General features: G+C 43.7%; 1 protein-coding gene across 1 annotated transcript in view; it reads left to right on the top strand.

The window, feature by feature from the left end:
* Nucleotides 1-24,907, top strand: part of UBE2A (ubiquitin conjugating enzyme E2 A) — a 172,656-nt gene extending 147,749 nt beyond the window's left edge. Inside the window, exon 6 of the mRNA XM_078688697.1 lies at nt 23,495-24,907. Within this exon, the coding sequence (XP_078544823.1) occupies nt 23,495-23,623 (129 nt within the window). The 3' untranslated portion in view covers nt 23,624-24,907. The remainder of the gene's footprint in view (nt 1-23,494) is intronic.
* The last annotated feature ends 845 nt before the right edge of the window (nt 24,908-25,752 follow it).

Genomic DNA, 25,752 nt, shown 5'->3' on the forward strand with positions numbered 1-25,752 from the left:
TGAAGAAGACAACCAACATACTGAACCCTCACCATGAACCACCCCTGACACCCTGAAGCCAGCGATCGACAACTGGACAGCCCTCACCACCGAAGACACTCTGAAGACAATGAAGTCAATCCACTCCGGGGCCCCCATCACATTCTCAACAGAGCGACCGACCCCATCACACCCATGCTCTGCCACACTATCAACCGCTCCCTGGTAACCGCTTCACTCCCTGACAACTGGAAACATGCTGAGATCAACCCTCTCCTGAAGAAACCCTCGGTGGACCCCACGACCTCAAAAACTACAGACCTATCTCCCTGCTCCCGTTCCCAGCAAAAGTCATTGAGAAAGCCATCAACAGCCAACTCGCCACATTCATCGAAGGGCACGACATCCTCGACACCTCTCAATCCGGCTTCAGAAAAAACCACAGTACGAAAACCACCCGGCTTCAGAAAAAACACAGTATGGAAACCGCCCTCCTCCCCGCAACAGACGACATCTGTACCTTACGGGACAAAGGAGAAACAGCCGCCCTCATTCTCCTCGACCTCTCAGCAGCGTTCAACAGTCTCTCACCGCACCCTAATACACAGACACCACGAGGCAGGGATCCAAGACAAGGCCCTCGACTGGATCCGCTCCTTCCTCTCCGGCAGAATGCAGCGGGTCAGACTCTGTGTACCCCCATCCCCCTCCCTCTTTTCCTCTCGGACCCTACACCTACCACCTGCAGAGTCCCCCAGGGGTCCTCCCTCAGCCCTAAGCTCGCCCCCATTGTCCGAACCTACGGACTCAATGTTGTGTCATACGCAGACGAGACCCAACTCATCCTCTCCCTATCCAACGAACCCAACACTGCCAGACACAACTTTCGAGAAGGCATGGAAGTCGCTGCTAAATGGATGAAAAACAGCTGCCTACAACTAAACACCAACAAAATGTAAGTACTCATCATGGGCCCAAACTCAGACGCCTGAAACGACACCTGGTGGCCCCCCGCCCTCGCAAGCGTGCCCACCCCCACGGACCATGCTCGCAACCTCTGAATCATCCTGGACTCAGAGCTCAAAATGGAATGCCAGATCAACTCCATCTCGTCCTCCTGCTTCCACAACCTCCGCCTCCTACGTAAGACCTTCAAATGGATCAGCCTCGAACAAAAACACCGTCACTCACGCCCTGGTCACCAGCAGGCTCTACTACGACATCGAACTCTATGCCGGAATAGACAATAACCTCACCCACAAGCTACAGAAAATCCAAAACGCCGCCGCAAGACTGGTCCTCAACCTGCCAAGTCACTGCCACTTCTCCCAGCACCTGCACACACTCAACTGGCTCCCCATCGAAGCTAGAGTCACCTTAAAGATGCTAACCCACGCTCACAAGGCCCTTCACGACACCAGACCAGCATACCTGAACAGCTGACTCAAATTCCACACACCCCAAAGGACCCTATTTCTCCCAGCCACTGCTTTGCCTGCACTTTCATCATTTACTTCTAGAACAGAACGTGCAGTTTCTGCTATCGCATGGAGTAATAGGGTCCCACGAACGTTTGTGGGAATGGAATGTACACAATTTACATCCTTATGAACAAGAAAACTTTGGACAAATAAAGTTCCTTATTAGCTCTTGTGGTCATAAATGCATTGGAAGAGGAAAATCTTAAGTGGTTGCCATGTGGTCAATTGCCAAAATTATTAACCATGGAAGTTTCATGGTAGCTTCAGGTCTTCAGTGTAACGTTTTCATAAAAACGTCTTGGGCATGGAGGTGTTTTCTTTACTACAAAGCGGGTTGCACCCCCTCTAGTTCTAAATTCCTTGCCCTTTGACAAGCACCAATTGTGGTCATCCAATGCTTTCCAGTGGTAGCAGTTTATCAGATACTAAGACTTCCATGCCTATCCCACTTTAACAGACTTACTTCTGAAGGCGTTGTTAGAAATAAGTGTCTTCAAAAGCATGCCTTGTTTATCAGAAGATTATTTTGGGAGTTTCTCGTAGGAGATTGTCAATGGGGCATGGTGCTTCTCTTTTAGATCGTGTGGCATCATGCTTCTCATTCCTTCTTTTCATCTATGATTGCACAAAAACGTGCAGGCAGGGGTGATCCAGGTTTCAGGGAGTTTGGGAAAGATCTGAATTTCTACGGACGCCACTTGCACTCTTTTTTTTTTTTTTTCTTTTTTTTTTATGGATGAAGATGCACAATGCAATGCAGAGATTTCCCAGACTCTCTGGTTTGCCAGGAAATAATAGGGACTAATGCTGCTCTTAAGGTGTGGGAAAGACATTTATATTTTCTCCTCCAGTGTTCCTCCCCTCGTCCAGCAGGCTCTCAACCACACAGCATTTTTATGTTATGTTATTTGTATTTAATATATTGCACAACTCACCTGGGGGCATCTCGGCGCTCTGCGGACACAGGGATCTAAGAGGAAGAGAGGAGATTAGATTAGGTGGGATTTGAGAAGTTTCCTAAATTTGCAGTAGTTCGGGCATGTGCGAAAATGGAGTGGGAGCTTGTTCCAGTAGTAGGGAGCAAGATAGGAAAAAGCCTTTCCTCCACTACGCGTCGGACGAATGCGAGGAACACATAAGGCTTTGTCACCAGATCTTTGGCAGAAGCCTGGGGTGTAAGTTTTGATTTTTTGTTGCAGATATAACGGGCCTTTCCTGTTTATTGAAATTGAAAGTAATAGGATTAGCTCTAGGCATTTCTATTGTAGAAGTCTATTCTACAGACGGACAACATACCCAATATATTTTATGTCTGGAAGCAGAGACAACATAGATTCGAAACGTTGATCAGAGAAGTACAGTAGCTTTGGTGTTGGCAGTTCATTCTGAGATTAAATTAGCTGTGTAAAATGTACCATGAGTCCATGAGCAGATTCATTACGCAGGCTATTCACAGTAGAACTCAACCTGCTTTTGGATGTAGTGCAAACGCCTATCAAAACCTGAGGAAAAAGCATTAGTAGAACTGTTTTCCACACAGGAACACAATACATGTTGTCTGCGCAAGCTGAGGCATTCAAACTCCGCACTAGGGAATGCCCCGTCAGTAAAGTGAGACAAGACATCGCTTTATGATTGCTCTGCTTGATGAAATTCAGGAGTCCTGACCCTACGATTACCTTCATAGCTCCTAAATGGACAATGCAAATGTTGTACCCACATCTTTTACTGCTGTCCGTAGCATCTCTCTTCAAGCTAAAATTAGAATTTGAATGCTTCTTTACAATCTGACCTTCCTTACTTTGATAAATATCTACAGGGGTCTTTATGGTATTTGAATCTGCTTGATAACTGCATACAAATCCTACCATTGGCTAGATAGCCATATTCCAGATTCTGTTATGCCTTAAAGTTAAAAAGATTTTGTATTTTATGCAGTCACTGAGGACATCTCCTTAACCTATCAAGAAGGTTTATTTCCCTATTTACCTAACCAATTCTAGCTTCTTCCTTGGATCTTTTCATCTTCCATCTATCGGAGCTTACAGAAAATCTCACTTGAATGTATTTTTTTTCATTTCCCTTTATTCACAACTTCGATGAAGCGCTGACACAATTTTCACCTTACTAATTGCACCCTCCACATCTGGAGTTAAATATAGTTCTGTCAAACCAATGGGGAGACTCCTTTTAAACCGATGTACAAATGTTAAATATAACGGGGTTGCTCTGTGTCCATAACAGATTAGCAGAGGCAAGCTTTGAGCTGCACTCGGAATCTACTGAAAAAGAAATATTTTAAAAGGGAACCACTGAAAAGAATTATCTATGGATGTTATTCTTCATCAGTCTCAAGTGAACCCTTGATAATACTGTGCATATATTGTGGTTTGATACGTGGTGATTCTTTGGTAGGATTGTGACTTTGATAAGTTTGGTTATCCACTTGAATTCAGTCTTTCGAAGGTTGTTCACCCCAATCTTTTTTGTCCTGAGGAAGACCTGCTCTGATGCGTAATCGTTAACACATAACCGTAGCGTCGAAAGGTTGACTGCATTGTGTAATGGCCTGCGTCGGCTATACTAAGAAAGAAAAACAAATATAAAGGATAGTCTGAACCTTGATTGTTCGATATAAGATACTTTATGCTTTCCTCTGTTTGTGTTTTGTACATGTGTATATTGTGATTCTTTCATGTTCACCATGTATCACATTTCTTTGGTTTATTGTATGTTTTTGAAAGTACTATGGGCATCTAGCAAAAATGTATTTGCTAGATGAAGTATTTGATATATGCCTGTGAATATATCAAATCAGAAGTCTTTGTCGTGTTGATAGGCAATGATTAAACAATATATATATATATATATATATATATATATATATATATATATATATATATATATATATATATATATATGTGTGTGTGTTAATTACTGATGTTAAAAGTTCAGCATCTTCCACAATTCTCTCTCAAAGAATTGTGTTACCCGACAGAACTTTGTAGTTTATAGATGTACAAATGTGACCTAATTATTTTTTTCTGGGCATTAACTTAATATTTTTTCGTTTTTAATTGTTGTATAGTCTCACTTAATTTAGATTTTCTTTAGTGCAATTGTATTAGTTTCAAACAGCCGAAACTGGGTTTATATGTTCTTAACATATAACAATGTGATGCACTGCAGTCCCACAATCAGGCTAAATTGCCTTATATGCGTGCACACTAGCTTATAGGTCCTCCACAGTTGTAATCTAGGAAAGTGGCTTTCTTGATTGCAGGTACATATGGAAGAAAGGCGATATACAATCTTTTTTTAAGTTGATAGGTCTTTACATTTCTTCTTAGAGACTTGGCGGTGCTGAGGATACGCCCTTCTTTTTTCCAGAAAGTGGTATCCAATATTCTTGTCAATCAATCCCTAATCAGCAAGCTATATTTCAAACCACTACAAACCAGCAGAACGAGCTTATACATATGTAGATGGGAAAATGTTAAACTGATTAGAAAAGAATGACTAGTATAGAACAGTCTCCTTGATTGCTTTCTTCTTCAAACTGTGCCTAGGTGATTTGGTGAATTATGAAGTTTTGCTGCCAGTGACTGAACAAACCCGTTGAGGGCCCATTCATCAAAGGCTGAGCCGTCTACAGCAAATATTTCCACAGTATTCCTTACCCGGACATTAATCGAGCTGGCAGTTGTTTCATAGTTTCTGTGCACATTATTTTTAGAATCGGACATGAGGCCGGACATGAGGCCACTCATGCAGTCATTAATTAGCAAATACCCGCTCATGAATTTTCCTTCGTGTTGAGGATGGCTATTCATTAATACAGAATTGTTCTTTATCAGTATTGGCATTTTTGTACCGTTAATGTACTCATGCAGTCAAGCGCTCATTGGCAGTTTGAGGGTTCTTCAAATCCAGTTAGCCCTGCACCCTTGCGATTGAGCTACTACTTTAGAATCTAGTCCAGAGAGGGTAGATATATATATCTTGGGCTCATTGAAATACAACAAAAGGAAATTACAGCACATTCAAAATGCGGTCCTATGCTTGGTCACGGTTCCATAAACTATACCTATATCTCGGAAAACTGTTGGTAACTAGACTGGTTGCAGATCACGCACAAGATACATCTCACAGTACAGTTACACATGCAACACGCACCCTTTCAGACTGGCCCAAGGTGTCTTTCAGATCGGATTGTCCCACATGTTTGGTCCCACTTCCTGAGAGATGGGTCCCGCTCTCTTCTGAAGATATTTCAGTTCAAGAAGGCACATTGTGTTTGAAGATCCTACTGAGACCCTTACTTTGGAACTCTTTACTTTCATCGGTTTGTAATATCAGTATATGATGTCTTTTGTAAAGCTTTGACACTTTCATTTTTCTGCTAATTTCTGTCATGTCTTCCCCCGTGTGTGTTTTGTTTGCATGCTTTTGTTTGATCCTTAGTGGTAGGATGGTTGTCCTTAGGATTCTAGCGCCATGTTTCCTATTGTGACCATGCACTACAAGTAAAGTAATACAAATTATCCAAAGTAGAAGAGTGGCATCCAAGTCTCATTCAAGTAGAAATAAACCATGTACCCCGTTAAAACGTCTTGAAGGAAAAGACTTCTGGTCACTTCTCCTTTTTGTAATTTATTTTCATTTTAAAAGAACAAAACATTTGGGGGGGGAGGGGGGGGTCCATTTTGGCAGATGGGATTTCTTCTGTAGGTTATCAATCTCGAAAGTATCTCATCCCTGGAGAAGTATTTTATTTAAAGGTAAGTAAGCTACCCAGATTAAATGGGCAGATATGTGGGCTATGGTGAGGCATCTGGCCCTCCAGTTACAATGGTTTTTGAGGATGATTGATATCCCCATGAAAGATTGAGGTTGCCTGTCCATGAGCCAGGTTTAAGTAATGAAGAGCAAATCAGGGCTATGACCTAAGTGAAGCTAGAACGTGTGAAAGATTTTTCATTATTTTTTTTTAATTCAAATCTGGCATTGATAAAATTATGAGGACACATATGGGTTGTAAAGCGAGACAAGAGGCTAGAAGGGGATTGAGGAACGCATTTAGGATGTTGAGGCCTTGACATACTTGATTGGGAGTGGGGTCATTTTTTCAATGTCAAAAATGATGGGTGGAATTGGGAGACGCTGCCACTGACCGTGCTAGGAAAAGCAGCGCTTTTTAAAATGATGGCCTTGCCACGAATTTATACATTTTGGAAAACACTCCCTACCCAGTGCATCCCTCTTATTTCAAAGCCACTGCGGCACAGGTCTATAATCTGCTGTGGGGCAACAAGCCGGCGCGTATAGCACAAGCTAAGCTGGTGCGCGGTGGTATGATGGTGGGATAGCACTCCCAGATATACAACTGTACTATTGGGCAGCACAGCTTAAAGTAATTAATCACTGGATACATCTCCCACAATCCGAGCCGACGCTGAAGGCAGACCGAGAACAGCTGGGCACGACGGGAATGCTGGCTCCACTCTACGAAAAAAATGTATCTTTGACAAAGTTTGGACCACTAAGATTACATACACTGGGACTTTGGCATACGGGCCAGACGAAGCTTGGGTGGCAAGGGGTACTGACTCAGCTTACACCACTATGGGACATTAAACGGTTGGGGAAACTCGGACACAGCAAAGGGTTTGATCGCTGGGACAATATAGGGGTTTCAACGATTGGAGATATGTGGCAAAAAGGAAGTGCTCTCATTTGATACTCTACAACAACAATACGACCTAGCCCCCTCTGAAATGTTTAGATACACACAGATACGACATGCCCTCATGACGACGCTCCCACCAGACTCAGAAGTCCCAGAGGCGTCCCCTCTAGAGGACAGATTGCTAACTGATTACATGCCAAGGAAAGCGACCTCCCTAACCTACCGTAAGATGGTGAATAATCTACCTGACCCGACAGGTACCCTGCGGGAGAAATGGTCTCATGATATTGGTGAGATTGAGGATTCTGACTGGCAGGAGGCGCTGGCATCCCCAGAAGAGGTGGGCATTCCCTCCCGTCTCCCGATTAGTACAGCTACGCATCCTGCACTGCTCCTACTAAACCAGACACACACTACATAAAATAGGAAGGGCAGATCACGCCTACTGTCTGAGAGGCTGCAGGGAAGAAGGGACCTTTTTTCACACGTATGGGAATGACCCAAAATAGCCGATTATTGGACGCAAATCTTAAGATCCATGTCGTAATCAGAGGGGGTCTCGTTACTACCTGAGCCCGGCGTTGCTTATTAAACATATGGGGACACCAAATCAGAGTGTACCTGTGGCTCTTTCAGCGCAGGCCTCGTGGGAATCGACCGACCCGACCCTTTATCCCCTCTCCTGAGGGGGTACCGCTATCCCACTCTACTTCCCCTCTCGCCGCACCCGCTCCGCGGGTGCCGCTTCACGTGGATAGCGAGGGGCTGCTCGGGTCTTCTTTCCCTCCGGCCATTGGGAGCAGCGAGGACCTACTGGGAGGCAGAGCAAGCGCCAGGGACTACACAGACCAGGAGCACTGTGCAGCGCCGGAAATTGCCGCCGCGCCCCCTGGACAATACGCCCCCGCCCAGAACGCCCCTTTACCTAGGAGCGGATCCACGTAGCGGGACGCTAGCGGGACGCCGAGCGAAGCCCGGGCAAAGGGCGGGCAGTCTGTGGCAGTCAGGGGCTGTCAGAGGCTGGGCTGGGCCACCCCCCTGTCATCGGATACCTCAGGTACTGCAGGTGATCGAACACTGGCTGAGGGTCTAGCTACCCCGATGTCTACTCGGTCGGGGAAAATACTTAGGGGAGGAGGTGGGGGGGGGGGGGGTCCTGGGAGCACGACAATAGGCACAATGGACAAATTCATCACCAGAGTAGCTGCTGTAATAGAGAAAGAGATAGTGATGACGGAGCGACGCCTTTCACAGGAACTCCTACCGGCCAGACGCTCCTCGCTTGGGGCAATGGCGCTGGCCCAGTCGCCCACCCTTACCCACGCTATTCCCCCTCTCCCTTCGGGCTTGGTCGAACAGCCACGAGTGGCCGCTATTGGAGCAAGCATTGATAGGTTGGAGAGCTTGGTCGCTCAATCGCCATCCCATACTGGCAGTCCTGCGGCCTTGGGCCCACGCACCCTAGACTCTCCGCGCCTCTCCACCGACCAGGATTTGCCATTGTTACACCCAGGTCCTACACAGGCTCCGACTTTGCCGTCTTTGGTCCATGACCCTTCAGTTTGCATAAAAAGGAAAAGGAAAAGGGCTGAGAGTTTGCGGAAGGGTGTTTTCACCGCACTGCACAAGCGCTCAAGGAAGCAGGCAATGGTTCAGCCTCGGTGAACCCCGAGATGGGAGAAGGGCGTGTTTCCCTAGGCACTACACCAGAGGCTGCGCAGGTAATACTGCATGACCCAGCGTCTTTCAAACAATTCGAGGACCTGTTCAAATCCTTACTAGTCCCGCTCTTCGACCAAGTTAAGGGTTTGGGGGAAAGGTTAGACAGGTTTGAGCAAACTACACTGGACAACTTTTTCTCCTTGAAAACCCTAATTAAACTCCAGTCAAGAGCTAGGGAGGACAGCACGGGCGGGAACATGGGCAAGCGGGTATCTGGTGATGTAGTGCAGGCTCCACCCTCGATAACGTCTGCACCTATTACTGCAGTCTGTAAGGACCCAATAATTGCTCCTCACAACCCCTACCGGGGCTAATCCTGGGACTATTACCCATTACTGTCCAGGTCCATTCAAGCTCCCTTGAAACATCTACAGCTTCAACTACGAAATCCGGCCATCTTAAGATGCCAGCTGATGGGTTTCGGCTAAGTCCAAACATTTGGTCCAGGTAGCGGTCAACGGCAGGGGAGTTGGCCTTGCTCCCCAGGCTAAACCCGCTGCGAGCCATCTGGGAGTTGGCTCTTCAACTGTCACACCACCGAAAGCGACCCCAAGGAGCCCACCTGTGCATCTCCCCCCAGAGTGCCACCCATATGTTGCTGTTCTCATTAATGTCCCCCCTCTGAAGGATGCTCAGCTCGAAACCCACCAGGCTTTAAAGAATAAAACTCTGCACTGGTTGAAATCTAATAAACCGGGTTTGGAGGGGCTGATTCTTGGAGTACGTAGGATGGGCTGGGTAGGACATGGCAAGAAACGCCTGGAAGTAGATTGTGTGGTAGTCAACTTTCAAGACAGTAGAGTTGCACACACAATCTGTAACCACAACCACGTAGCAGTCGGTCTAGGCATCGATGTGGTGGATTTAACTTATTTCTACCCGCGGCCTGTTACGAATTACTTTGGCTCACCCTATCCTGAGATACAACACAGTTACAGTGGTCGCCCAGAGTCTCCGGCTGCACCACAGTTCCACCCACAGGCAGCCTGGCCAGGTTGGAAGTGGGGCTCTTCGGGTTACTGACTTGATGTTGCCTGTGGGGCGGCCTTGGGGGATTATAAAGCGGCCTTGGGGGATTATAAAGTGGGTGGGGTCGCCTCTCCTACTGTATTGTTGACTAGTTCATCCACCCCAACAATAAACCATAGAGCCCCATCTCTCATCCGGGAATCTGGTGGGGAGCAGGGTAACAATGGAGAGGGCAGTGGACCTCTAGTTCCGGTCAGGGCAGATGTCCGCTGTGATGTCGTGCCCAGCCGCGTCCCAGCTGTAACGGATCCAGTTCTTAGGATTTTCAGCTGGAACGTGGCTGGAATCGACTGGAAGCTGGCACTGCCGCACTGGAATGCCCTTGTGGAAGAGTACTCAATCTGCATCTTTCAGGAGACATGGAGCAGGGAGCCCACTCATAAGGTGGGATATTCTTCCTACTCTATCTCTGCTGTCTACCCGGCATCTGGGAGGGGACGGTCCTCGGGTGGCCTCCTAATTTGGGTGGCAACTTCTTTAAACTGTAGAGTCGAGGAGCACCAGACCAACTGCCCTGATCTCCTTAATATTATCCTAAAAGACGCCCGGGGTCGTGCCATCTTGAACATTTACAACATCTATGCCCGGCGCACAAAGGGAGGTAGACAGTCGCCCACTATTGCTCTCCTGGAGGGTCTGCTAAGGTCCTCTCCATATAAATCATGTACCCTGGTTGCGGGCTACCTAAACTGTACGTTCGAGCCCTTGGGCTCGGACGATACCATGGATTTGGAGGAGGAGGACCAAAGGAGGGGGATCCCGGACTTAGAGCTAACCCCGATCAAGAGGTGGACTGAAGTGGCACTCCAGATTAACACTCTTAGTATGGAATTCGATCTGAGGGCCCTCAATGGGAGGTCAAGGTCTGATAAGGCGGGAGCCCACACTTATAACCGGCCCAACCACACGTCAAGAATTGACTATATCTTACTTGACGTGTGCCTTTGGAGCTCGGTGAGGGACATGGAAATTATCACGTCGGTTGAGAGCGACCACAACCTCCTCTCTCTCGCCTTGACTCCCTGGTGGTCGGAGGGCAAAAGGGGCCACTGGCCACGTACCACCGTCAAATTCGGGGAACCATCTGTCTCTAACTGTGGCAGGCGGCTGAAGTGGGCAAAGCTCACCCTATCCGCGGAGAAGGTTGCAGCTATAACACTTCTTCTCGCCACAGCCCAATGTAAATTGGACTTTCATGAGGGTGGGCCTGAGGAGGTGTTTGGGACCTTTTGTGACTTGACCACGGCTATAAGCAATTTGTTTATTGCCCCAACTAGACATACTGGGGCTAATACTCGGGCCCGCCTATTGAAAAGAGAGGGATGGTATACACATAAATGTGGGGCAAGTAAAAAAGCACTGGTGGAAGCAGTCAAATCAAAGTCCCAAACTAGGACCAGTTTGGCTAGAAAGATTTACACCCAAACCTTAAGAATAGCGAAAAAGGAGTGGGAGGAAAAGTTCTGGGCGGACCTTTTGCATGCTAGTCAAGGAAAGGATGCCAGGGGCTTTTGGAATCTGGTGGGATCCAGGAACAGACCTGATGGCACGTTGAGGACTTGTACTATCCCGGCCCAGATCTGATTTAACCACTTCAGGTCCTTATACTCATCGGTTGAAGGGTCCCTCAACGAGCCATTCTCCCTTGCCCTCTTGGCAGAGGATAGTGTTCTCGACCCCTTTACTTAACGGGAGGTTGCGAATGTAATCGGGTCCCTGGTACCCCTGAAGGCAGCTGGCCCTGATGGGCTCCCAGGGAACCTACTTCGAGCCTACCCGACTGAATGGGGTAAAGTGGTAACCGCCCTTCTGAATGCCATCTTGGAGGGAGGACCTGTCCCTGAATCTTGGAAAGGGGCAGAGGTTGTCCCCATATTTAAAAAGGGATGTCGGGACAACCCTGGGAACTATAGGCCGATAAGCCTGATTGACTCGACACAAAAGGTGGCGGGGAAGGTGATTCTGGGGAGGATTCTTCATTGGGTGGACGAAAACCATATCTTGTCTGATTTTCAGGTGGGATTCCGCTCAGGCACGGGGACCATTGAACAGGTCTTCAGACTGATGCTATTGCATTGGAAGGTGGTGGTGCTGGGCAAAGGCAGTCTTTATTTGGCCTTTATTGACCTGAAGACTGCCTTTGACCTGGTTCCAAGGAAAGAACTCTGGAGGGTCCTGCATGGTCTTGGGTTGCCCCCCTACATCCTGTCGCTCCTGATCAAACTCCACACAGATAATTACGCCCAGGTGCGTTGGGGCCAGAATGGGGAAAAGACTGACAGGATCCCGGTCTGCAGGGGCGTCCGACAGGGATGTGTGCTAGCTCCCACACTATTCTCCTTGTACGTTAATGGTGTGGTAGAGCACCTGCTTCAAGAACCAGCAGATGCACCCTCCCTGGGGGGGGCGTACGAATCCCTACCCTGCTCTTTGCGGACGACACCCTTCTCATTGCCAAGACTCCCCAGGGTCTCCAGAGGCTTTTGAATCGATTCCAGGACTTTTGTTCGGCAAGGGGCTTGGTGATTAATGTGGAAAAGACAAAATATCTGATCATGCACTCACCACGGAACCCAGGTCGTGCTCCAGTCTTGAACTCTGTCCCTCTCGAGAAAGTCTCTGAGTTCGACTACTTGGGAATACGTATGAGCGATGCTATGAGCTGGTCACCCCATATCAATAAGATGGTCCTTAGCCACAAAAGGGTGGGGGGTGCGCTGTTAAGGGAGTATCGCGCTTCATCCAAACAGTCTGTGGCACCACTAATTGACATCTACAAAGCAAGAGGAGTCACTGCATCGTTATACGGGGCGGAGCTATGGGGTCTCTGCAACTTGGAGGCTCTATCTAAGTCGGAGAGCAAATTTCTGAAAGACCTATTGGCTCTCCCCTTGAGCACCTCAACAGTTCCGGTGCTCTTGGACGTGGGCTGTAAAACAATCAGGGACCAGGCTCGCCTTCGGCCGCTGCTTTTATGGGCCCGCTTGTGGAGGGTTCCAGAACTGAAATCCTATGCCGACGGGCTGTCCGAGGTGATGGGAATGGGGGGCTGGCACAAGATTAAGTGGTTAAGGGATATTAAAAACCTCCTGGGGGAATTGGGTTTGGGGGCTTCTTGGGCTGCAAAATCTGCCCCACCCAAAGCTACCCTGAAAAAACTATACTGGGAATGGGTCTCCTCGCAACTTATCGCAAACCCCCGTCACTGCAACTCCACCGCAGCCTTTCTAAGAATCAAGGACATGGTGGCCTATGAACCCTATCTGGACTTGATCACCATGCCAGTTGATAGGGCTCTTTACTTTAAGTTCAGAGTGGGCACTCTTCCGATAGGGGTTCTCCTTTCCAGATGGAAAATGCCTGTGCAGCTATCGCCATTTTGTGCCCTCTGTTCTACAAGGCCCGAGACGGTGACACATATCCTTTCTGAATGCCCTGATTATTCCCGACCAAGGAGGTGTTGGCTCAAACCTCTATTTAGACTATTAGGGACACACCAGCGTTTGGTGGCGTTACGCATCTTATTAGCTGACACTCCCCCCCCCCCCATAGTTTGTGGTGTCTCAAAATTTATTTCAATTTAATCCATTTTTAACTAACTTATTTGCATGTATCATTGGTACTTTTTACTTGTTTTAATCTTCGAATGTATTTTTAAATTGATAATTTGCAGTTTTAAATATGTATGTAATGCTTTTAAGATATCTGCATATCGAAATAAAGCTATCAACCAACTATTAAACATATGGCAACTAAACGACCTTACATGTTCCGTACAGAGTTGGGTCCCACTGGGCATGATGGTAGCCAAACGAAATATAGCGCAAAGATGGGGTGGAGTGGAAAAACACACACTAGCAGCATGGTGTGCAGACATGGACGCAGCCATGATAGCGGAAAGGGCGGTGTTTAAAAATAGGGGTTGCCCCAAAAAATGGCAGAAAATTTGGGGGGCGTGGAACGACTATAGGGGGAACATTTGTGAACCGCCATCAGACTGTGATGATAGTAGTTCAGATTCTGAGTAGGGCTACAGAACCACGAATAACTGTGATGTGTTTGCTTTTCGAAGTTCTACAAAGGAATCATTGTGACTATATTAATTGGAAATGTTTATGGTGATAAGATGATGTGCCTACGTAGCTGTTTATGTTCCAGATGGTTTTACTGTCCAAACAGAAGAAAAACGAATACAAATATTTTTTTTAAAAAACTAAAAATTATGGGTGGAAGAGGCAGGGTTGTGCTAACCTTGTTAACTGAAGGCAGGCAGCAGCTGCCTCGATTTGGGGATATTTGAAGGTGGAGCAGTAATTATTTTGCCTGTGGCATTTGACTACATTAGGCATAAACAGTAGATGGTTGATGTGGTGCAGGCTATATGCAGAATTTAAGCCACACGTAATAGCAGAAGAAAGTTGTGTTGAGGGAGTGAAAGTGAAAGAAGCAGTTGGGTTAGGCTTGGAAAGATCAGAACGAGAGGAATGTTTAGAACTGGAGAGGATGTGAGTGCGTATATAACCAGTAACACCTGGAAGTGAGACGGGAAATAGTTGAGCACATGCACTCAGAAGTAAGCTGAGATTGCTCAGAAATCTGCTGTGTTTCACCTTGCAACACTTCTCTCTCTCTAAACTCACCCAGGTTACCCTTGTGCAAAAGCAGAATTGGCCACAATGACCACTACTCGACCAAACCTTCTTCCTGACACTGAATGTTAAAGTGTTGCTATCTCTGATTGCCTCAGTGGTGCATAATTGTAATTGGCTCAGTTATGAACCCGCTTTACTAACACAAAAATTCTGCATAATTCCCAGTGAGAAATCTAAATGCAGGTACTTGCGAGCCCCAAATGGTACAAACATATTGTCTACATCTGACCACGTCAAGACGAACAGTTGCACCTGTAATGAACAGTTGCACCTGTAATGGTTTTGTGATTTAGAAAGAAAGTAAATGAGGGAATGATTTTCTCACAACCTTGAGTAATTGGTTTCGACATTGATGTCATTCCCATTCATACCTTCTCTCTGAGCCGATTCCATTTGTTTATAAGACTAATTCAGAACCTTGTATCTACGAATCCACTGTGTGAACATATCTCCTACGTTTGATTTCCTCAAGGCTGCAGTAGTCTTAATCTAATCTACTGTATGGAAAGAACAGTCGTACATCATGATAAATAGAAAAGCCAGAACATGGCATGCAATAAAAAATAAAAATGCATTGACTAAATGGTTAGACCACTGTATCTGTTTAGTCTGCTGTACAAATACCTGGCCCAGTTACAGCACACTCTTTAAAAAGGAAAAGCCACCAAAGCAGCATTTCGAGAACACACTCCATTGACTGAATTGGGCAAAGCAACAACACTCCGATCAGTGCATGTTCTGCTACCAGTAATAGTTTTGGAAGTGAATCCAAAACTGATACTAAAATTGTCCTAATAATGTGCTTAAGACAAATTGCCAAGGAATTTTTCCTTTTACTCATCTCAATGTTACTAGATATATTTAGACGGTACTAACATTTTTGCTAGTGACACTTCATGACTTTTAAGCACCCCAAAATTAAGCTTTGTTGGCTACAAAAAAAAAACACTGGTTGAAGGTGTCTCATGTGCTTTGGGATTTCTGGGCAGTTACGTTATTTTTAAATAGTATCTGAATATATAAAATATGCAGTGCTAGAGAAAGTTTTAGGAGAGGGATGTCCTCCAGCATTATCATATAGATTCACATGTAACCCTCCCATGATACCAGAAAGGGCTAATAATAGCTGGATTTATGTGCTAAGAGTGTAACTAAGATGGTGGTGGTGTATGGAGTTACTGGGTCAGCAGAGCAAGGTCAGATGGTGGAAAACAAGTCTTAATGACATTAAATAATGGATAAATATGTTGACTATTTTACCAAAAATTCTTATTCAACAATGTTATCCCAAAAGATATAGAAATGGTGATGAATCCTATTGATGAGTAGGTTAATTATACACACTGTAGCCACTCTTGGCCTCTTAGTCCTTCATTTTAAATCCTTCATACAGCCTACTTTGTATTCTGGATGTTCATGGATGTAAATACAGGAAAGGGGACTTTGGGTTAATGTGGAGGGCCGGTCCTGGGTCTGTGCTAATCTGGTTTCAGTTTGATTTCTTTTTGTGGTATGCTAAAATGCATTGTGATCATCCTACAGTTGCTTGGGGGCACCACACACCCCTATATGAAGGAAGGCTGCAAGTTTCAAGAGTGCATGTGCTATTATGATGGCTTACCTGCCTGTATGACTGTGTATATATATATATATATATATATATATATATATATATATATCCTACTGGCGATTGCCAGTAGGAAGTTATAGTTCGGACCTATTATCCGTAGGAAACGCGTTTTTTCTTTGGCGCTGGTTGAAGAATATTTGTGAAATCTTGAAAACTTATGGCCTGCTCCGGTCCACTCCTATCTTGAAAGTTTCAGGATGATTCGGCAAGCGGGGCCGAGAAAAAAGGGGGGGTCCCAAAAAGTGTTTTCTCCATGTTAATTCCCATAGGAAACTTTAGGCACGGCTACAGCCTGAACTGCTGAACGGAACTACACCAAATTTGGCATAAAGGTAGCCCATGGTTCAGAAAGAACTATTTTTGTTAAATGGTGTAAATTCGTTCAGTAGTTCTGAGAATTGTTTTTTTTTTAAAAAGGTTACAAAATGCATTTCCCATAGCAAACTTTAGACACGGCTACAGCTCTAACTGCTGAACGGAATTACACCAAATTTGGCATAAAGGTAGCCCTTGCCTCAGAAGGAACTCTTTTTCTTAAATGGTGTAGATCCGTTCAGTAGTTACTGAGAAAATAAAAAAATAAGTTTCGATATTTAGAGGCACGGAGGATCCGCAGATCCTCCCGACCACGAGCTTTAGTCTAAGTGGCTGTCAACACTCCAAACCAGGAAGTGTTGGCAGCCATCTTGTGCCTCGGTAACCGAGGCACAAGAAAATAGAAAAACAAAGACGCAAAACAAGAAAAGGGGGTAGGGTAGAAACACCCTGACCCTCTAGGCCTGCTCAGGGGGTCCCACGAGGACCCCCAGGGCCAAAAAAAGCATTTTTTTATATAAAGTGGAAGAACCAAAAGTGCCAATATATAACTACAAGGAATAAAGTGTAATGCTCATATTGAAGAAAGCTGTGACTAATTTGGAACTACGAGTCCCAGAATGCAATCTAACTGGGCACACAAATTGACGCTATAAAGGGTGAAAGTGAAAAGGGACTAACATAACCTTGATAAAGACCGTCTCGTGGTCGAAATGTTTGGTGGTGGTAGTGATGATGGTAACTATGCTTTATTAAACGCTTCTTCAAAACTTACAGCTTCTGGAGTGCAGTGGAATAATTGATGGAAACAATTCCAGTGCGTTATGGTCTGACCTCCACACGAGCACCAGCTTAGTAAAGCGCTCACAGATTATGGACCATTTGTTTGTGAAATATGTATGTGTATATATATGTGTATGTATGTATATATGTATATATATGTGTATATATATATATATATATATATATATATATATATATATACAATATATATGTGTGTGTGTGTATATATGTATGTATGTATTTATATTGTCTAAAATGGCACCCATTATTTCTGTTCATGGCTTTTCCTGTACATAGGGGAATAAGCTCAAATGTTGTCTTTGATTTTATACCCAGTCAGGAGATTATCGATCAGGGATCCTCTTTAGGTGTGGCAGGAGATATGCTTATGAATTTCTAGAAAATCTAAATTGACAGTATATTTGTTAGTAATCCTCCTCTGAACCAAGGTTTCAATATGTCCTGTATATGTTGCAATTAGTGTCTGACTAAGGTTATCAGATCATGCAGCTTTTTGATACCATTCCCTATGTTGATGTCACCCAACCTGTCACACTGTATGACCAAATTCGGAATCCACCAAACACAAATTTTGGAACTGCAAGTTAAAAATCGCTTCCTGGATGAAGGCCAATTTCTTCAGTTTAATTTCAGTAAGACAGTCTACTCCACCGATTGGTGGCCGTCTGAATTAGGACTAACACCTACTCCAAAACAAATGGCAAAAAATCTAGGTATTTTAGATGGCAACATTTCCATGAATGAACAGGTCAATTGTATCTAGAACATGTTTTGGTGTGCTGTGCATGCTCAGAAAAGCCTTTCATTGGGTTCCTTTGCAAACAGGAAAACACTGGTCCAGGTATTGATAGTGAGCCACCTGGACTATCTGAACTCGCTCATGGTTGCAATGAACTAAGGCCTTTTCTCCTGACTCTAGGTGGTGCAGAACACGGCGGCCCGCCTTGTCTGCAACCTGACTCCTCGGTCTCCTGAACTTTATTGCGTTCCCTTCGTTGGCTTCCTATAAAAAAGTGTGCTCTTCTTAAACTTCTTTGTTAGGTTTTCAAATCTTTGCATGGGAATTATCCAAGTTATCTCAAAAAATAAGCTGCAGCCATATATCCCAGCTCACGAAATTAGATCTAGTGAGCTACTACTGTTATGTCCTTGTCTTACTGCTATGTTTGGGAGACACTCCTTTTCTTGGCCCCCAAACACTAGAACCAGTTACCCCTACAGCTACATTCTTGTTCAGACCTACCTTCATTTTAGAAATCTCTGAAAACATGGTTGTTTAATCTTTAATATTGTCATCGAACTGTGACCTGTGTGGACTGCTCAAGCGCCAAGTGATCCCCTCGGGGATGATTCATGCGCTCAACAAATCCTGTAAAATAAATAATCAGACTGTGATAGTGATAAATACGTAAATACAGTAAGGCGTGCAGTAATATGCGAATGGATACAATCTGCAGTTTACATGACATGCAATCTAAAGAAAGTGTATTACACAGGTAATACGCACAGTTTCAAAGCAGCTGTTAATCTGTTATCTTGACTAAAATGGAAATTGATCAAAACAGGAATACAAAAACATCTAACATATACAAGAAACTGAACTGCATAGGTGGGTGCGAGTCAGTTTTTTTAACAGCATGAAGCATCAGAATCGGTGAAAGAATGGTAAGTGGGCAGTGTGGGGGCAAACAGAGCATCCTACAACTGGGATGAGGAGAGGGGAGGGAGAGGAGTTGGCCTAACGGCTCGGGCGCTCGACCTCGGACCTGGGGATCTGGGTCGAGTCTCGGTAACGACGCCAAAACCTCCTGTGATTCTGGGCAAATCACTTAATCTCCCCGTGCCTAAAATTAAAGTAACTGGAAATGTAAAAAATGTAACGTAACTGGAAAAATATGTAAAGCGCTCTGATTCGGTTCGGGTCTAGTTCGCGCTATATAAAACTCTGCAAAAAAAACAAAAACTGGTGCTGCAGATTTTAACATGGAAATGCATGGCCTTCTCCCAAAGTTATCAGAATATTTGACTGAGGCCATCAAGAGCTGGGGTTTGAGCTACATATCTCAGACTCCACACAACTGTAGACATACCCTGTGTATTATATTGGGGGGAAAAACACAAATAGATCTTTATTAAAATAGTATTTCTTGAGCAATTAAATTAAATGCAATTCAGTAAAAATGAGCTGCAGTATTGTCTGTTTCGATGCCCCATTGCGAGGTCATAAACAAGTAGATTCATTGCTGTACTGCCCATTGGTAAACAAAAATACCATGTATGTTACCCATTTGCAACCTGACAAATGACATTTTTCCCAGATACCAAAAGAGGTATGCATATGGTTAGATTCCACTACATGTTTGTAAAATGACCTAAGTCCAGAGAATATTTAGCTACTCTATGGACTGTCAATCGTCTGCATTCCATATAAAAGTTTGTGTGTTTCTGTTTGTCATAATTTATGTTTTTTTTTTTTTTATACTGAATGTGGGGGGGTCAGAGAAGATGAATATTCCAGACCCGTTTGGATCGGTTATATGGAAGAAAAAAGACATCCCTCGGAAATCATGCCCTTTTCCTGGTCATGTCATAATATCTTGTTGACCAAACCTTCAGTGCAAGGTGTTTCAAAAGCACTGACCATGACAAAACTATTGTCTTCTGGGGCTTAAGAAAGAATCACTAGCCCCACTTTAGAACCTCCGAGTGAACTTTTGCATAATTTATCACACATTCCATTGGGATGTCAGCTGGTTCTCTTCGAGGACACCTGTAAGTAGATTCTGAATGCAATTGCCCCAAGAAAAAAAGAAGTGTATGTAAGCACATTCACAGGGCTTGAAAATTCCACTCGACCGCTCGCATAGTCGAGGTAAATTTAACAAGGTCAAGCTGTTTTTAGGTCCTACTCGCCCTTTCAGGTGAGGAGGAAAACAAACCAACTTTTGGCCTCTGTTTGTGAAAACGGAGCAAACGTGATAAGATTTAAAGGCATTTTTATTGCTCACACAGTTAATGAGCAATAAAGATGCATGCCCCATGGTATACAGGAGAGCTTAAAAAAACGAATGCAGAAGGTATACCAGCTAGAGTAATAATGGAATACCATAGATAACGCTAACTAAAGTTATGCATGTACTTACTAGAATGCCATTTGAAGAGCAAAGACTGCTTTTTTCGAAGAAAAGTACAGAAAGACCAACTCTAGAACATACCTTCTTAAAACTGCTCTAAAGACAAACTCAATCTGCTTACAACATTCCTGAAAAAATTGCAATAATATAGCCAACTTTGTTCATTATAAGATATCCCCTATAGGAGAGAAAATTCTGGTGTTTGATGAACCTGCATGCCCACCAACCTCTTCACTCTTGAGACCCTATCTGTGAAGCTGGTGTCCGGTGCGATTGCAACTCACTTTTTATTCAGTGAAAGTTTGTTCTAACCTGCCACGGTTCATGTCTTTGACCCAAGTTGAGTCTGTTTTTTGTTAGTAGTTCTTGGCAAATAACAGGAATTCTGTGTTGGTTGAGTTGAGCTTCAGATAGACACTGGGCATCCGGTTTGGATGATGTACGGGCAGTGTTTGATGTGTTGGGTGGCTAAAGCTGAGGAGACTTTCAAGTATAGTTATGTATCAATGGCGTATTGGTGAATCATGGTGCTGTAATCATCAATTAGAGCACCAAGCAGCTCCATGTAGATGTTGAAGATTTCAGGGGACACTATGGAATCCTAGGGGCCTCTGCAGGTGATAGAAGTATTTTGGGACCTGGTGTTGCCATTATAAACAAACTGGTGTCTGTTGAAACGGGTTAAGAACCCATGAAGGACATTCAGAACTCCAGGATGCATTTGAGGTTTGAATGGTCGACTGTTAAAGGCAACTAAGAGGATTGGCAATATCAGGTGGCAGAAGTCATCTTTATCTGTGGTCAGGACAGGAGGGCATACTCTATGGTGTGCCAGGTAGCAGCATTAGTGCTGCAGCATGATTTGAAATCAGACTTGGTTGTGCAGGAAATTGTTAGTATTAATGACTTGAGTTGAACGAAGACTACTTTTTCAATGACCTTGCTGATGAATAGTAGGTAAGCGATGGGCTGGTAGTTGGCTAGGTCATTAGGGTCTAATGTAGGTTTCTTTAGGAGTGGGAGAATCTGGCGTGTCTTGAGAACTTCTTGAAGATTCCTTTATTGAGCAAATCATTATTATGGATAGTAGGGGGGTGAGAGAGATGCACCAGAGGTTTGATGAAGGACAAGGTTAAGACATCATATTCATAAGAATGCTTTGAGGGACTTGACTACGTCAACAAGATATGCAAGAGATAGGTCTTTTTGAAGAATGACCTTTGTGAGAATCTGTGGAAAGGGGTGTTCCTAAGGGATGAAGCAGGCTTGGTGTTGATGTGCTTTCGGATCTTCTATATTTTTTTCAATGAACAAGTGTTGATGTTGATCTTTACTCAAATTGTTGAACGAAGGGCTAGGTTTAAGAATCTAGTCAAATTCCTTGATTAACACTGTGAAGGCCCAAACGACCTTTATTTCCAAAATGCATTCTTCCATATGTTACAAGAGTCTAAAGTGTGCTGCCTTCTACATCATCAATGCATCTGGTGGTTATAGAGGCCATACTTAAATTTCTCAATTAGCCTGCATTGAAGGATGGCCAAGGACCTTGTACAGGTCTCCAGGCTCTGTACAGTAGCGAAATCAAATTAATTATTGGTCTTCATAGGAGAGACCAAATCTTGGGGGTGAGAAGAAATGTATATTAGTTAAAGGTAGAAGCTTATTTTGCCTTAAAGCTCTTGTATTACCACACAAATGTACCGACAAACTAATGGCACCCTAATTTGATGTATAAAATATTGATTTCTTTTAGCCTGTGAGGGAGTGCAGAGCCACCAATAGAACTATACTCAGACATGCACCTTTTCTTTTATTCAACTGTAGAGGTAAAAGAGTTCAGTCTTCCAATTGAGAAAGTGGAACTCATAACCGGAATTTTGAATAACTTCGGAAAGATCACCTAACTAGCAAGTTAGAAAAATAGTCTCAGAAACATTTTGTTTTCACAATAATGTTTCTTCTTTTGCCGATCTCCTGTTCTGTCAACTCCAGACGCTAATCCTCCTCCGCTTTTCCTCATTCCTTTTTTGTGGTATTACATCTGCATTGCCTAAAGGCACGTGCGTATTGGTGCTCTGTGTAAATGTTACTATTCATTCTTTCTGTACCTTTTCCACTAAACATTTTCTCAGTCACGGTATTTGTGTTCTGTAGCACTCGAAAATGTGATGTAATGGTGGTTAAAGGGGTGTCACTATCCCAAAAAATTTCTCCATTTGTGTCCGCACTAGAATTTTACTTTAAAGATACCAAAGATGCAATAATTTAAAAATAGAGAAGGAATTCTCTCTTGCATCAGTCGTCCTGAACATTTCCTTTTTGTGGCTACTTCGACTGCTGTCTACATCTCTGGTGTATGATTTTTAATATGGATTGGGATATGAGGGGTGGGGTTGATGGAAAGGCCTTTTAAGATCTTTCTTTTTAAAGTGTTGGTTGCCCTGAAGACTGCTTCCTAAAACGCATACCGAAGTTGTTCTCATATCTTCATCAGAATACCCATGGTCCTCGACATCTTTAGAGGACAGGGTGCTCCAGAAATTAGAAGCTATATTTTTGAGCTTATCGTGCTAGATGTCTGCAACCCTCAGCTGATTTCTACAAAGTGGTGCTTAGATTGCAGGAACTGACGAGGGTCTCGAACTGTCTAGACCTGTTTTTACTGCAGAGATTGAAGGCTAAAGGGCAGTGCGTGGTTATGGGTTCTATTATGTTACCCAGTGGTTCTTCCTCAGTGGTGGTGCAGCGATGGTATGTTAAACCATGCTTGTTTTATATTAACGAGGCCACCATGGGGCATCAATTATATGCTTATGACATATTTGTGTCCTCCGGGCTCTCATGAGGCTAGATTTTTGTCCCATTCTGGTTCACAACCCTGTGTTGCTGTCTCAGTGGGTTTAAACTAAATACCATTCATATTTTTTTTAGTCCTTAAACACTTGTGGTATTTTGTACATGCACCCATTTACCTTTGGTATATTTTTACTGATGTAGCTACTGTTTTGAATTTTATTCTGGATATTAATTGTAGTTTGCTATTTTTCCCAAAATAGTCATTACTGGATGAGCCAAACCCCAACAGTCCAGCAAATAGCCAAGCAGCCCAGCTATACCAGGAAAACAAGAGGGAATATGAAAAACGAGTTTCTGCGATAGTGGAACAGAGTTGGCGTGATTGTTGACCCAGGATGATGGATATGAACATGAACACTCTGGTCATGAGGAAAATATATATGAAGTGTTTGAGTCATAATCCTCTTCTCCTTGCATCATTGCATTTACTTTGTTGAACAAAATGGCTGTTGTGCTGTCACCATTTCCCTGCTGAAGCTTCTTTTCCTCGGACATCAGAAAGCATCCACATGAAGTCGAATGTACTTTACCTGGGTTACTTGCAAAATAATTACTTGATGCTATATCTGTTTTCTGTTGTCCTTCATCTTTTGTTTTGGGGCAGTATTTTGCTTTTCAGTAATTTGCATTATAAGCTTTTAATTTTAATTGTGTTATACACAGTGGTGCTTATATATGTAGCTTTATGAGAGGGTTTTGTATAGAAATATGTTGATATATACATGCCCATTTTAACTGACATTACGAAAGCATCGATCTGCCCTAAATAGTTAATTCTGTGATTGATTTTAGTCCCTAATGTACTTTGCATTCATCAAGAATGCACTTCTTGTTTTTATGTATGTGCCTGTCCTTACAAGTCTATCCAATCTCCTTTGATTTCTTTACAGTCACAGCTGTTTATGATTATTTCATGTAATAATGTCTGTTCTGAGTTATTGCTGCTTCAGCTCTGCACTCATGGCCACGATGTGTTCTTACTGTATTTATGGTTCAAAATAGTATACAGTTACTTTAGGGGAGGAGTTGAAGCCTTTTTATTAGGTGAAAAATCAGACCAGTCTCCAGGGTTAGGGTGATTTCAGGCGAACATTGCACATCATTTATGGAATGAGGTGAGTGCAACCATGCACAAGTTTGTTTTTTTGTTTTTTTAAAGAAAGGTTGAAAAGGCCTCTTTGCCGTTAATCCTGTACATTAGTGGTTTCACCATGAATACGTTACAGTGGTTGAAGTTTGAAAAAATGCAGTAACAAAAGTCCGATAATGGGTCGAGGCTGTGGGGTTGATAAGACCTATGCACATTTCTTGCTCTTCCTAGTTTTATGAATGTCACATCTGTGTGCACCTTCGGCATGTTTAGTTTTCCAAGCATTCCAAGATTCAAAATGCTTTTCTTCGGGTTTGATTTGTTCTTTTGGATGCAATACCTTCAGTTGCAGTGTGGGATGATACCTATTTATATGTATTGTCTGGTGTTGCAGTGTCTGCTGTTGTGCACAATATCGGTATGAACATTTGAAAAGTATAACTTTGTACAAGTAACCCATGTAAGAAATTGTACATTTTCTCAACTTGTAAATAAAAGTGTAACCTGAAAACTATTTAAAATATGTAAAATGTCCTCTAAATTCATTCTTCAAGTTAGAATTATCTGACCAGTTCTGCACGTCACTATGTGGAAAGGCTCTTGGAAACACCACCATGAGCTCTTTATCGTAACGGGTTGCCTTTATGAATATCTCTGCAAGTGGTCGAGAACGCCTCTGAAATAAATGCAGGTCGTCAGGGGTCGAGAACTACTTTGCATTGGTCACTTATTTTATGCCTGCCACGCCCGCTCTATTGTGTTCATCGAAACACCCCCAAACAAACCTTGCCTTTTGGTTAGCCCGGTTTTTAAAATTAGTTTGTAACGGAAAAACTCCATCAGAACGTTTTATCGGGGATTGAATTACCTGAAATTCAAAATAATATTGTTATTTCCAATGTAGTGCCTGTTACTTTATACAGCTTTGTTACTTTATGTGGATGCAGTGGCAAGAATGCTCATCACAAGTAACAGTAAGCCTCTTTTCTACCTGAAATGTCAATGGAGAGCAAGGAGCGAGAAAGATGGTGGTGGACAAATGTTGTTACCTTAACAGTGTTAAAGGTGGAAAATATGTGGCCTAATTCACACTGTAAAAAATGTACTGATGGGATAGATCTGGGATAATGTATTGAGCTTCATTTAATGCTCAAAAACATGGTGTTTGTGACATTTAGTTTGAGATTCTGTTTCTCTTCCCTTACCTAGGTTTACCGCCATTCTTTAAAGGGGAAAATCTAGCCTTAAGTGCTGCCTATCTTGCAGGAAACCCCAGCAATACCAGTTGTCTCACACAACGGAGGATGCAAAGCTTTAGAAACATTAGAAATATTGAATGTGCTTGGTTTGGTACATAGCCGTATTTAG

This window comes from Lissotriton helveticus, chromosome 4_1 (assembly GCF_964261635.1).
Source record: "Lissotriton helveticus chromosome 4_1, aLisHel1.1, whole genome shotgun sequence".
NCBI classification, from domain to species: Eukaryota; Metazoa; Chordata; class Amphibia; order Caudata; family Salamandridae; genus Lissotriton; species Lissotriton helveticus.